Source organism: Anomaloglossus baeobatrachus, chromosome 2 (assembly GCF_048569485.1).
Source record: "Anomaloglossus baeobatrachus isolate aAnoBae1 chromosome 2, aAnoBae1.hap1, whole genome shotgun sequence".
Taxonomy (NCBI): domain Eukaryota; kingdom Metazoa; phylum Chordata; class Amphibia; order Anura; family Aromobatidae; genus Anomaloglossus; species Anomaloglossus baeobatrachus.
This window is the reverse complement of record NC_134354.1, coordinates 410,864,519-410,878,267: the sequence shown is the minus strand read 5'-3', so window position 1 is coordinate 410,878,267 and position 13,749 is coordinate 410,864,519. Positions and strand designations below refer to the sequence as shown.

At 44.0% G+C, this 13,749-nt stretch overlaps 1 protein-coding gene across 2 annotated transcripts in view; it reads right to left on the bottom strand.

The window, feature by feature from the left end:
- The window catches only part of KCNQ4 (potassium voltage-gated channel subfamily Q member 4), a 327,569-nt gene that overhangs the window by 58,327 nt on the left and 255,493 nt on the right, over positions 1-13,749 (bottom strand). For both annotated transcript variants that reach the window (XM_075336124.1, XM_075336126.1), the window contains exons 6-7: positions 3,177-3,287; positions 3,000-3,095 (exon numbers count right to left, since the gene is read on the bottom strand). In XM_075336124.1, coding sequence (XP_075192239.1) covers positions 3,000-3,095; positions 3,177-3,287 — 207 coding nt within the window. The remainder of the gene's footprint in view (positions 1-2,999; positions 3,096-3,176; positions 3,288-13,749) is intronic.

Sequence of the window (13,749 nt, the reverse complement as noted above, 5' to 3'; positions counted from 1 at the left end):
TGCTCTGTGCCTACACTACATGTCCTGTACTGTTCTTCACCTGCTCTACATGTCTTGTACTGCTCTGTGCCTACACTACATGTCCTGTACTGTTCTTCACCTGCTCTACATGTCTTGTACTGCTCTGTGCCTACACTACATGTCCTGTACTGTTCTTCACCTGCTCTACATGTCTAGTACTGCTCTGTGCCTACACTACATGTCCTGTACTGTTCTTCACCTGCTCTACATGTCTAGTACTGCTCTGTGCCTACACTACATGTCCTGTACTGTTCTTCACCTGCTCTACATGTCTTGTACTGCTCTGTGCCTACACTACATGTCCTCTACTGTTCTTCACCTGCTCTACATGTCTAGTACTGCTCTGTGCCTACACTACATGTCCTGTACTGTTCTTCACCTGCTCTACATGTCTAGTACTGCTCTGTGCCTACACTACATGTCCTGTACTGTTCTTCACCTGCTCTACATGTCTTGTACTGCTCTGTGCCTACACTACATGTCCTCTACTGTTCTTCACCTGCTCTACATGTCTAGTACGGCTCTGTGCCTACACTACATGTCCTGTACTGTTCTTCACCTGCTCTACATGTCTAGTACTGCTCTGTGCCTACACTACATGTCCTGTACTGTTCTTCACCTGCTCTACATGTCTTGTACTGCTCTGTGCCTACACTACATGTCCTCTACTGTTCTTCACCTGCTCTACATGTCTTGTACTGCTCTGTGCCTACACTACATGTCCTGTACTGTTCTTCACCTGCTCTACATGCCTTGTACTACTCTGTGCCTACACTACATGTTCTCTACTGTTCTTCACCTGCTCTACATGTCTTGTACTGCTCTGTGCCTACACTACATGTCCTGTACTGTTCTTCACCTGCTCTACATGTCTTGTACTGCTCTGTGCCTACACTACATGTCCTGTACTGTTCTTCACCTGCTCTACATGTCTTGTACTGCTCTGTGCCTACACTACATGTCCTGTACTGTTCTTCACCTGCTCTACATGTCTAGTACTGCTCTGTGCCTACACTACATGTCCTGTACTGTTCTTCACCTGCTCTACATGTCTAGTACTGCTCTGTGCCTACACTACATGTCCTGTACTGTTCTTCACCTGCTCTACATGTCTTGTACTGCTCTGTGCCTACACTAAATGTCCTCTACTGTTCTTCACCTGCTCTACATGTCTAGTACTGCTCTGTGCCTACACTACATGTCCTGTACTGTTCTTCACCTGCTCTACATGTCTAGTACTGCTCTGTGCCTACACTACATGTCCTGTACTGTTCTTCACCTGCTCTACATGTCTTGTACTGCTCTGTGCCTACACTACATGTCCTCTACTGTTCTTCACCTGCTCTACATGTCTAGTACGGCTCTGTGCCTACACTACATGTCCTGTACTGTTCTTCACCTGCTCTACATGTCTAGTACTGCTCTGTGCCTACACTACATGTCCTGTACTGTTCTTCACCTGCTCTACATGTCTTGTACTGCTCTGTGCCTACACTACATGTCCTCTACTGTTCTTCACCTGCTCTACATGTCTTGTACTGCTCTGTGCCTACACTACATGTCCTGTACTGTTCTTCACCTGCTCTACATGCCTTGTACTACTCTGTGCCTACACTACATGTCCTCTACTGTTCTTCACCTGCTCTACATGTCTTGTACTGCTCTGTGCCTACACTACATGTCCTGTACTGTTCTTCACCTGCTCTACATGTCTTGTACTGCTCTGTGCCTACACTACATGTCCTGTACTGTTCTTCACCTGCTCTACATGTCTTGTACTGCTCTGTAACAACAACAACTATGAGAAACCTGGTTGTACAAAAAATACAACCAAATAAATATGTTAAGTCCAATAAAATATATTTTATTTTCCACCAGTGTAAACAATCAAACAATATATTCAAACAATCAAACAATACAATCAAACAAATATATTCAAGAAAATGTTTCTGAGCTAATAGCCAGTGCTACAAATGAAATGAAAGGAGACAGCACAGCATACATAGCCATTATAACCAGTAAGAATCTTATATATACAAATGTAAAAAGGTTTACTGCATAATATATAAAGTGTCAGTGCCTTGTGCCTACTAATTAGGTGTACATAAATGGCCGGTATCATTAAGTTAGTTTTATGCTTCTCAGTTTAGCGGTGCTCTGCGCATCCCCCTCGCCCCAACGCACGTTTCCCCTTCTTCGTCAGGTTATAATGGCTATGTATGCTGTGCTGTCCCCTTTCATTTTCATTTCATTTGTAGCACTGGCTATTAGCTCATTAACCTTTTTTTAATATATTTGTTTGATTGCATTTTTTACACTGGTGGAAAATAAAATATATTTTATTGGGCTTAATATATCTATTTGGTTGCTTTTTTTAACAACCAGGTTCTCCTTTGTTGTTGTTAGCTAGAATTGAGTTTCTAGCCCAAAGTTACATTTTAGCACTATCTGATGTGAACAAGTGTGAGAGTTGTACTGCTCTGTGTCTAAATGTCATGTCCTATGTGCTGCTCTTTACATGCCCTACATGTCCTGTGCTACCTACTACCTGTGTATCCTGTACTGTTCTTTACCTGCACTACATGCCTTGTACTGCTCTGTGCCTATACATGTCCTTTGCTGCTCTTTACCTATACTACATGTCTTTTTGCTGCCCTTTACCTATACATGTAATTTGTTCCTCATTACCTATACTAAATGCCACTTGCTGCTCTTTACTTATTCAAGTCCTTTGCTGTCTTTACCTGTACATACATGTCCTTTGCTGCTCTTTACCTATACTATATGCCCTTTGCTGCACTCTAGTTACAATATTTCCAACTGACAACGGTCATTTCATAACTGATTAATGCTGTAACTTGAGGGAATACCTTTGTCTGCATATTAATCCACACTTTTTACCAATGTGCATTTATACTGGAACCATCAAAGGAAGAGTATTGAATTCTGTAATTGTCATGAAGTATCAAATACAATACCTGTATAAGGTTGGCTGCTGGAGTCCGACGCTTCTCGAAATGCTTCTGTCTATGTTGTTCTTGAACTTTTAGAGCAAAACCAGAACCCAAGATACCCTGTTAAGGAATAAAATTCAAATTTTTACCACTCATTTTAAAAGATGATGTTGGTTATTAAGATTCATTTAAGGAACTCACCGCAGGAAGTGCAAAAAAGGATATGCCAAGAAGAGCAAACCCTGCTGCCAGGACTCTTCCAAGCCACGTACGAGGTGTCTTATCCCCATAACCAATGGTAGTAAGTGTAATCTGGAAAAATATGATAATATGAAAACAATTAAGATATATGAATACTAGATCACAAATTAATTTATTTAAAAACGTCTATTTAAGAACCAATGTAAATGACAAAACATAAATGCCATTAAAATTATCGATGACTTTGTATTGGACATCTGAAAAAATACTGTAAAAAATATTTTCTGCTTTAATTACTGAAGGAGATATTAAAAAGTATTCCACCATTTTCTAGTTTATACAATTAATCCAGATTAAAAAAAAGTTGAGTATCATTATAAATACACAATTTTCCTTTGTTTATTCTTATCTTAAGTTACAGACTGTATTGTTGCAGATGTCCTCTTGCATCTATTGATTTAACTTTGCTACATGAGTGTCCGTGGGATTGCACAAGACCAGATTGTCTCGGTGGATCTGCAATGCATTCTGACATCTTTGACATAATGTGGTCCCTAAGAGGTCAGTCCACATACTGGGGTCCCTGCAAGTGATGACCAATCAGTCTACTGCGACACTGCTCTATTCTTGCAAGGAAGGCATCTGATACACACACATACACACACACAAAATTATTCTTCTCACCTGTCCTCCATTCTTTCGGTGTCCTCTTATCTGCCTCTTGCGGCCTGCAGGCATGTGGACTCTTTGATGATTGCAGCCGGTGCTGGGGTCTGCCGCAATCAGCGCTTTATTTCAGATGAAGGATTTGCCGATGTCGCGCAGAGATGTGCGCTCTTCATAGCTATTCCAATGGCAGCTGCCGGTCAATCAGATACACATCGGCTTCTGGTCTCTGATTGGCCGCTGGCTGCCATTGGAATAACTATGAAGAGCGCTCGTCTCTGCGCAACGCCGACAAATATTTCAGCTGAAATTTGTGTTTGTGTTTGAGACCCCTGCACTACACGGTGCTATGATGCACTGAAGCACTGGCAAGACATACTGTCTATCAACATTACAGTAGGGAAATCAAAATTTAAAACACCAGAAAGGTCTAATGCAGGCCCTGAATTCTTCTAGAACAGATGTGTTTTGCTGGTAATTTCTTGTGACTGCATATTGGGAACACGTCCTCTCAGCAGCTCTGCACCTGCGTTTCATCTGGCACAGACAGGTCTGTTCCATTTAGCCTTGCAAGTACATCTTCAAATGACAATTTAGGGCCATGTTTTAGCTGCTCTAAATGTTTAAACTAATTCCCAGAAGACCATGACCTAGTATCCCGCATTTAGTATTTTTTATTTTCTAACTATGGTGTGGCCAGATTTGTCTGCAAGTCCATTTAAGTTTGATTTTAGTACATTCCAAGAGTACAGGAAAAGTAGACTAGTCATATTTTAGGAACTTATACACAAGTTATTTATTACTGTTTGGGAAATTTGCTATAATTAAATTAGTGAGACAGGGAGGTTTGGGCTTATTCATCTTTTGCAAAAGCATAGAGGTTTCTTAGTGATTCACACCATGAGACTAATATTAAATGATCCTAAAAAAGGGTGACTTACAAGGTACTTAGTGTGGTACATTTCTCAAAAAAGTATAACTCTGCTTACAGGTTTTGGAAATAGCTCTGCTTGTTATGTGCAAATTTTATAAAAAGGTCTCATGAATGCATATGCCAAGTATTAGAAATCCATTACACAATGCATAACTAAAGGGTGCTTTACACGCTGCGACATCGCTAACAATATATCGTCGAGGTCACGGTGTTTGTGACGCACATCTTTCGCCGTTAGCGACATCACAGCGTGTAACACCTATGAGCGACCTTAAACGATCACAAAAGAGGCAAAAATCGTTGGTCTGTGACACGTCGTTCATTTACCAAAAATTGTTATCTGGTCAGTAGCGAGGTTGTTTGTCGTTCCTGCGGCAGCACACATCACTATGTCTGACACCGCAGGAACGACGAACATCTCCTTACCTGCGTCAATGAGGAAGGAAGGAGGTTGAGGGATATTCCGCCCGCTCATCTCCGCCCCTCCTCTGCTATTGGGCGACCACTTAGTGACGCCGCAGTGACGTCACTTTGACGCCGAACGCACCTCCCCCTTGAAGGAGAGATTGTTCGGCGGTCACAGCGACGTCGCTGAAAAGGTATGTGCGTGTGACGCTGCCATAGCGATAATGTTCGCTATGGCAGCGATCACCAAATGTCGCACGAACGACGGGGGAGGGGGCAATCGTGCACGACATTGCTAGCTATCGCTAGCGATGTCGCAGCGTGTAAAGCACCCATAAGTCTGACCGTAGGCAGCCTGGCATTGTTATGATACTGAATATCTTGCATAAGCTTTCAAAACTTGGGGCCTGATTCATCAATAGCAGGCTTTTATTTTGTCACTTTTCTTCTTTTTGTCTTGTAATACTCGCAGATTTTTGGAGAAGTACAGTGCAATACTAACTGTTAAGATTTTTTTCACTTACACTTGATAAATTATCCTGTGTGGCTTTAAGGACAGCATACTTCACATGTCAAGGACGTGTTGTATACTTTTGCTACAGATTTTATCCCCAACAATATATAACTGCATCTCAATAAATTAGAATATCATCAAAAAGTTAATTGATTTTTGCAATTCAATACAAAAAGGGAAACACATATATTATATAGAGTCATTACAAACAGGGTGATCTATTTCAAGTGTTTATTTCTGTTAATGGTGATGATTATGGCCTACAGCCAATGAAAACCCAAAAGTCATTATCTCATAAAATTAGAATAATTAACACAAAACACCTGCAAAGGCTTCCTAAGCGTTTAAAATGCTCCCTTAGTCTGGTTCAGTAGGCTACACAATCATGGGAAAGACTGCTGACTGGACACACTCCACAAGGATGGTAAGCCACAAAAGGTCATTGCTAAGGAAGCTGGCTGTTTACAGAGTGCTATATCCAAGCATATTAATGGAGAGTTGAGTGGATGCAAAAAAGTGTGGTAGAAATAGGTGTACAAGCAACTGAGATAACCGCAGACTTGATTGGATTGTTAAGAAAAGGCCATTCAAAAATTTAGGGGAGAGTCACAAGGAGTGGACTGCTGCTGGAGTCAGTGCTTCAAGAGCCACCACACACAGACGTATCCAGGACACATCTGTTGCATTCCTTGTATCAAGCCACTCATGACCAATAGACAACGCCAGAAGCGTCTTACCTGGGCCAAGGAGAAAACGAACTGGGCTGTTGCTCAGTGGTCCAAGGTGTTGTTTTCAGATGAAAGTAAATTTTGCATTTCATTTGGAAATCAAGGTCCGTGAGTCTGGAAGAAGACAGACAGACCTGGTGGGCACAGAGAGCGCTGGTGGAGACTGGGGGCACAGACAGACCTGGTGGAGGCTGGGGGCACAGAGAGTGCTAGTGGAAGCTGGGGGCACAGAGACGTGGGGGAGGCTGGTGGCAAAGACAGACCTGGTGGAGCCTGGGGGCACAGACCGACCTGGTGGAGGCTGGGATCACAGACCGACCTGGTGGAGGCTGGGGGCATAAACATGCGCTTGTAAACCTTCAGTGCAGGAATCGTGGCATAACGCTGCATGCGGGGTGTTAAAGGCTGGCAGCCAGCAGCAGTATGGTCCCCGGGAATCTGCCTAGCGACCACAGAAAAAGTCACTGGGCTTGAAGTTCTCCACCCTTGTTTTAAGGACTTGTAAATTTGTTTGTTTTTGTGTTTTGGTTATTTTCCTTTGTTTGGTCTAAAAGTCATTTTTTTTTAATTTTTCAAGTGACATACCATCTAACGGCCTGTATTTTGCAGGACATGTAGTTTTGAATAGTTTTCAGAGACTTACAACTTTTTGTAATTTTCCATTCAATTTTCCATCCATGGAATTACAAGGGCATCTCAATAAATTAGAATATTTTCAAAAAGTTAATTTATTTCAGTAATTCAATACAAAAAGGGAAACACACTTGAAATAGATAACTCGGTTATGACTCTATATAATATTTGAGTTACCCTTTTGTATTGAATTACTGAAATAAATTAACTTTTTGGTGATATTCTAATTTATTGAGATGCACTTGTATCTATGAACCTATTGATCTACTGTACATCTTTTTCTATCTGTAGGTATATTATGTCTATCTATTATATAGCTCCTCTATCTATCTGAGACATACTGTAGATAAAATATAGATATAAAGAGAAATAGTGACTTTTAGATATATTAGATATGTACAGTATACAATTGAGACCAGAAGTTTACATACAATAGCTAAAAAGACACATATGCATGTTTTTCGTTTTTGCACTGACATGAAATCAGAAAAAACCTTTCCTGTTTTATGTCAATCAGGATTATCAAAATTATTTATGATTTGCCAAATGCTAGAATAACAGAGACAGAGAGAATGTTTTAAGGCATTTTTATTACTTTATGCAAAGTCAAAAGTTTACATACACTAAAAGTATTATGCCTTTACACAATGTCATGTCTTTGGAAGCTACTGATAGGTTTATTGGCAACATCTGAGTTAATTAGAGACACACCTGTGGATGTATTTTAATGCACACCTGAAACACACTGCTTCTTTGTGTAGCATCATGGAAAAGTCAAAAGAAATCAGCTAAGATCTCAGGAAGAGAATTGTGCACTTGCACAAGTCTGGTTCATTTTTAGGTGCAATTTCCAGATACCCGAAAGTGCCTCATTTAGCTGTACAAACAAGATGGGAATGTAAGGCATCATACCGCTGAGGAAGGAGACGGGTTCTGTGTATCAGAGATGAACGTGCTTTGGTCAAACGTTCATATAAACCCAAGAACTAAAGCAAAAGACCTTGTGAAGATGCTGGCGGAAGCTGGTAATATTGCATCATTATCCACAGTGAAATGAGTACCGGATCAACATGGGCTGAAAGGCCACTGTGCCAGGAAGAAACCATTACTCCAAAAGAAACATAAAAAAGTCAGATTAATGTTTGCAAATGCGCACAGGAACAAAAACCTTACATTTTGGAGATTTGTCCTATGGTTTGATGAAACTAAAATAGAACGGTTTGGCCATAATGACCATCGCTACGTTTGGAGGAAAAAGGGAGAAGCTTTGAAGCCTAAGGACACCATCCCAACTGTGAAACACGGGGGTGGCAGCATCATGTTGTGGGGTTGTTTTTTCCTGCAGGAGGGACTGGTGCATTTCAGAACACAGATGGAATCATGAGGAAACAAGATTATGTGGCAATACTGAAGCAACATCTCAAGACATCAGCCAGGAATGTAAAGCTTGGGCAGAATGGGTCTTCCATATGGACAATGACCCGAAACATACTGCCAAATTGGTTACAAAGTGGCTTAAAGGGAACCTGTCAGGCGCAATATGTACCCAGAACCACAAGCAGTTCTGGGTGCATATTGCTAATCCCTGCCTAACTGTCCTTGTATAGACTAGCATAAATAAAGAGATATTTAAAAAAATTATTTCTAAAGATCTTATATCACATGCTAATGAGCATGGGGACTAGTCCCTAGGGCGTTATATCCGCCAACTAGTCCGTCCTCTAATTATGTTAGTTTGCCCATAGGGGTGTACAAACATGCTATTCAATGCAGTGTCACCAGCGGTGCCGCACTTACCTGTGTCCACGGTGAACGTTGAACTGAATGTCCCGGCACTTCTGATCATGCGCACTAGACCTGTCTGAAGCCGGGACGTACACCCAGCTTGATATTGCGCATAACCGGAACTGCCAGGCATTCAGAAGCGCGGTCACAGCGAACATAAGTACGCGCGGCACCGCTGCATTGAATAGCATGTTAGTATGCCCCTGTGGGCGTGCTTACATGCTAAGAGGGCGGCTAGTTGGGGGATGCCTGTTATCAGGGGATATAACACCCTTGGGACAAGTCTCCGCGCTCATTAGCATAACATAAAAGATCTTTAGAAATACTTTTTCTAAAGATCTCTTTATAATGTTAGTGTATACAGGGACGAATAGGCAGGGATTAGCAATATACACCCAGGACTGCTCGTGGTTCTGGGTGCATATTGGACCTGACAGGTTCCTTTTAAGGATAACAAGATCAATATTTTGGAGCAGCTATCACAAAGCCCTGATTGCTGATGTATGTAAAGGGCTATTGAATTAAAGTAATAGTGGTATGTAAGTGAATAAACATTATATATTACTATCTCAATCCTATTGAAAATTTATGGGCAAAGCTGAAAAGGCAGGTGTGAGCAAGGAGACCTACAAACATGGCTCAGTTACACCAGTTCTGTCAGGAGGAATAGGCCCAAATTCCTACCAACTATTGTGAGAAACATGTTGAGGGATATCCAAAATATTTGACCCCAGTCATACAGCTTAAGGTCAATGATACCAAATACTAAAGAAACGGAGGGAAACTTTTCAATTTGCAGAATAATAATGCTAATAGAAGTAATAAAAATGCCTTAAAACATTCTCTCTCTCTCTCATTATTCTGCCTTTTGGTAAATTTAAATAATTTTGGTTCTTAATTGACCCAAAACAGGAAAGGTTTATTGTCATTTCATGTCAGATAGAGAGAAACACATGTATATGTGTTTTCATAGAGAGTGGATTGAAACTTCTGGTTTTAACTGTATAAGGTTCTGTGTGCACTAGGCCGTTTTGCCCACGGATTTACCCGCGGATTTGCTGCGGAAATTTCTTGAGAAATGTCTGCAATCTTTGTGCAGACATTTCCCAGCAAATCCTATGAGAAAAAAAAATAGCTGTGCGCACACTGCGGATTTTTCTCAAGAAATTTCCTTGAGAAAATTTTCTCGAGAAACTTTCTTGACAAAATGAGCATGTCCATTATTTTCCGCAGGTACCTGCGGAATACCCCCGGAATTTCACTCCATTCACTGTAATGTAATCGCGAAATTCCGGGGGTATACCGCAGGTAGCAAATGATGTGCGGTATACCCCCGGTATAGCCGCGATTTACCTGCGGTAATGCTCATCGCTGCCTGCGGTTTTGCAGGAAGCGATGTCATTATGCTAGGAAGAGGAAGCGGAGCAGAGTAAACACAGACGTCACACTCCCTGGACGCCACACAGAAGCACTTCCGTGCGACCTCCAGGTGCCCGTGCAGTCTGTGTCCCGCTCCAACCTCGCGGCTGCCTGCACTGCAGGGTGTCAGTGTCTGCCCGCAGTGTCAGCAGCTTGTCACCCTGCAGTGTCAGTGTGTGCCCGCAGTATCGGCAGCTTGTCACGCTGCAGCGCAGGCAGACACTGACACAGGCAGACACTGACACTGCACTGCAGGGTGTCAGTGTCTGCCCGCAGTGTCAGCAGCCTGTCACGCGGCAGCGCAGGCAGACACTGACACCCTGCAGTGCTGGCAGCCGCGGGGATGACGATCGCTGCTGTCAGGAGGTGAGATCATTACCTGCTGTGATGATCTCCTGCCTCCTGACGTCACCGCTGTCACTGCCGTCTATGCCCGTCTCGCGGGCGGCCCGAGACTGTCACTAGCGGTGACGTCACGGGCTCTCGCGATACTTCTGACAACGCGGCGGGCATAGAAGTCAGTGACAGCGCTGACGTCAGCAGTACAGGAGATGATCCCAGCAGGTAATGATCTCATCTATGCTCCTGATGGCAGCGCTCGGCATCCCCTGCAGTGACCTGGGCTATTGATGTTAGCTCAGGTCACTGCATTGCTCTCCCAGCCAATGGGGAACATGCTGTTCTTCATTGACTGGGACAGCGACTATGGTATGGATCGCTGTGCACCCCCCCCTTATTGGGACGTGGAATTGATTGTTCTTTTCAATAAATTGGTTAAAGAGGGAATATATTGGGGAGTGTTTTTTCAAATAAAACTTTTTTTGTTGTCTATTTTTTATTTCTTACTGACTGGGTTGGTGATGTCGGGTATCTGATAGACGCCTGACCTCACCAACCCCAGGGCTTGATGCCAGGTGACATTACACATCTGGCATCAACCCCATATATTACCTCGTTTGCCAACGCACCAGGGCAACGGGATGAGTTGGGGCGAAGCGCCAGGATTGGCACGTCTAATGGATGCGCCACTTCTGGGGCGGCTGCGGCCTGCTATTTTTAGGCTGGGGAGTGTCCAATAACAGTGGACCTCCCTAGTCTGAGAATAATAGACCACAGCTGTCCGCTTTACCTTGGCTGGTGATCCAATTTGGGGGGGACCCCACGTTTTTTGTTTTAAATTATTTATTTAATGTAAAATAACAGCGTGGGGTGCCCTCTATTTTGGATTACCAGCCAAGGTGAAGCTGCCAGCTGTGGTTTCCAGGCTGCAGCCGTCTGCTTTACCCTAGCTGGCTACAAAAGATGGGGGGACCTCACGTCAGTTTTTTTTTAATTATTTATTTGTTTTATGGCTAAATACAAGGCTAAGCACCCTTTAGTGCCACATGAAAGTCACTAAAGGGTGCCAGCTTAGAATATGCAGGGGGGTGGGACATTATATAGGTCTTTCTCATCTATCTATCTATCTATTCATCTATCCATCTTTCACTCTATCAATTATCTGTATATCGATTATCTATATTATTTATTGCAAAACCGCAGGGACCAACCTGCGGTAAATCCGCGGTAAATCCGTGGCAAATCCGCATGCGTTTTTCCCGCGGATTTTTCCGCAGGTGCGGACATCTTCAACTCCCAGAAGTTTCTCAAGAAATTTTCTTGAGAAAAATCACTTTTCTAGTGCGCAGAGCCTTAGGCTAGTCTTACACTTGCGTTGAACGGCGTCCGATGCATTGCGTTGTGTGACGGATGCAACGGACGCAACGGATCGTACAAAACAACGGAAAGCTTTTTTTTTTTTTCTTCTTTACAGTTTTACCGGCAGCAGACTATTGTGAACAATCAGCTGATCACCTGGCGGCCGAGCGCTCAGCTGATCACTCACATGCCGGCTGCCGGGCACTCAGCTGAGCGCTCTCACATGCCGGCGGCCGGGCGCTCAGCTGATCACTTTCACATGCCGGCTGCCGGCGCTCAGCTGATCACTTTCACATGCCGGCTGCCGGCGCTCAGCTGATCACTCACATGCCAGCTGCCGGGCACTCAGCTGATCGCTCTCAATAGCCGGTGGCCGGGCGCTCAGCTGAGCGCTCTCACATGCCGGCGGCCGGGCGCTCAGCTGAGAGCTCTCACATGCCGGTGACCGGGCGCTCAGCTGAGTATTCGGCCAATGAGAAACAAAATAAAGTTTCTGTGATTTAAAAAAAAAAAAAAAATGAGCATGCGCAGTGAAAAATAAAGGTTTCCGCCACTCAAAAAAGTTACATGCTGCGTTCCTTCCACCCGACGCAGCGTCAAAATAACGATGTTGCGTCGTTCAGCGGATGCAATGCTGACACTTGCGTTACAGTGCGTCGTCCATACAAGTCTATGGAGAATAGCGCAGTACGTTAACGGACTGCGCTATTCTCCATAGTGACGGACTGCGCTGAACGCAAGTGTGAAAGTACCCTAAGGCGGGCTTTGCACACTACGACATCGCAGGTGCGATGTCGGTGGGGTCAAATTGAAAATGACGCACTTCCGGCATCGCATGCGACATCGTAGTGTGTAAAGGGTCGATGATACGATTAACGAGCGCAAAAGCGTCGTAATCGTATCATCGGTGCAGCGTCGGCGTAATCCATGATTACGCTGACGCGACAGTCCGATGTCGTTCCTCGCTCCTGCGGCAGCACACATCGCTGTGTTTGAAGCCGCAGGAGCGAGGAACATCTCCTACCGGCGTCACTGCGGCTTCCGTAGGATATGCGGAAGGAAGGAGGTGGGCGGGATGTTTATATCCTGCTCATCTCCGCCCCTCCGCTCCTATTGGCCGCCTGCCGTGTGACGTCGCAGTGACGCCGCACGACCCACCCCCTTAACAAGGAGGCGGGTCGCCGGCCAGAGCGACAGTCGCAGGACAGGTGAGTCCATGTGAAGCTATCACAAGGATATCGCTGCTGCGACGGGGGCGTGGACTATCGCGCTCGGCATCGCAGCATCGGCCTGCGATATCGCAGCGTGCAAAGTACCCCTTAAAGAAGCACTCCCATCAAAGTTTTTATCCTTTTAAGAAGAACTTCATGCAGGGACAAGAGACTTCCTGTTTCTATATAGACTAGAGAAAAGAGAAGAACTTAACTGAGTAGAAAGGCTAAATGAGCAATTGTAAGTACACAATGCTATATAAATGATGAATGCTCGCACCGCCAATGGTCGCACCGCCAAGTGTTCAGTCACCACTCTGTTTATTGAAAGTGGTTGTAACTATGCCCCCCACACTGACTGACAGCTGCTTAGCATTAGATCCATCACAGTTACAGCTGTTACAGCCCCTCTCCATACACAAAGCAGTGACTGAACCTGTGCCGGCGCCACTGCAGTGACTAAAGCCAAATGCTGTTGTGAGGATTAAAGTTCTTTTCCTCCCGGCAGAGGGCTTTAATATGGAGGAGCCGGACAGGTTGCAAATGCTATTAACCTGCAGATTAATAATAGATCACACAG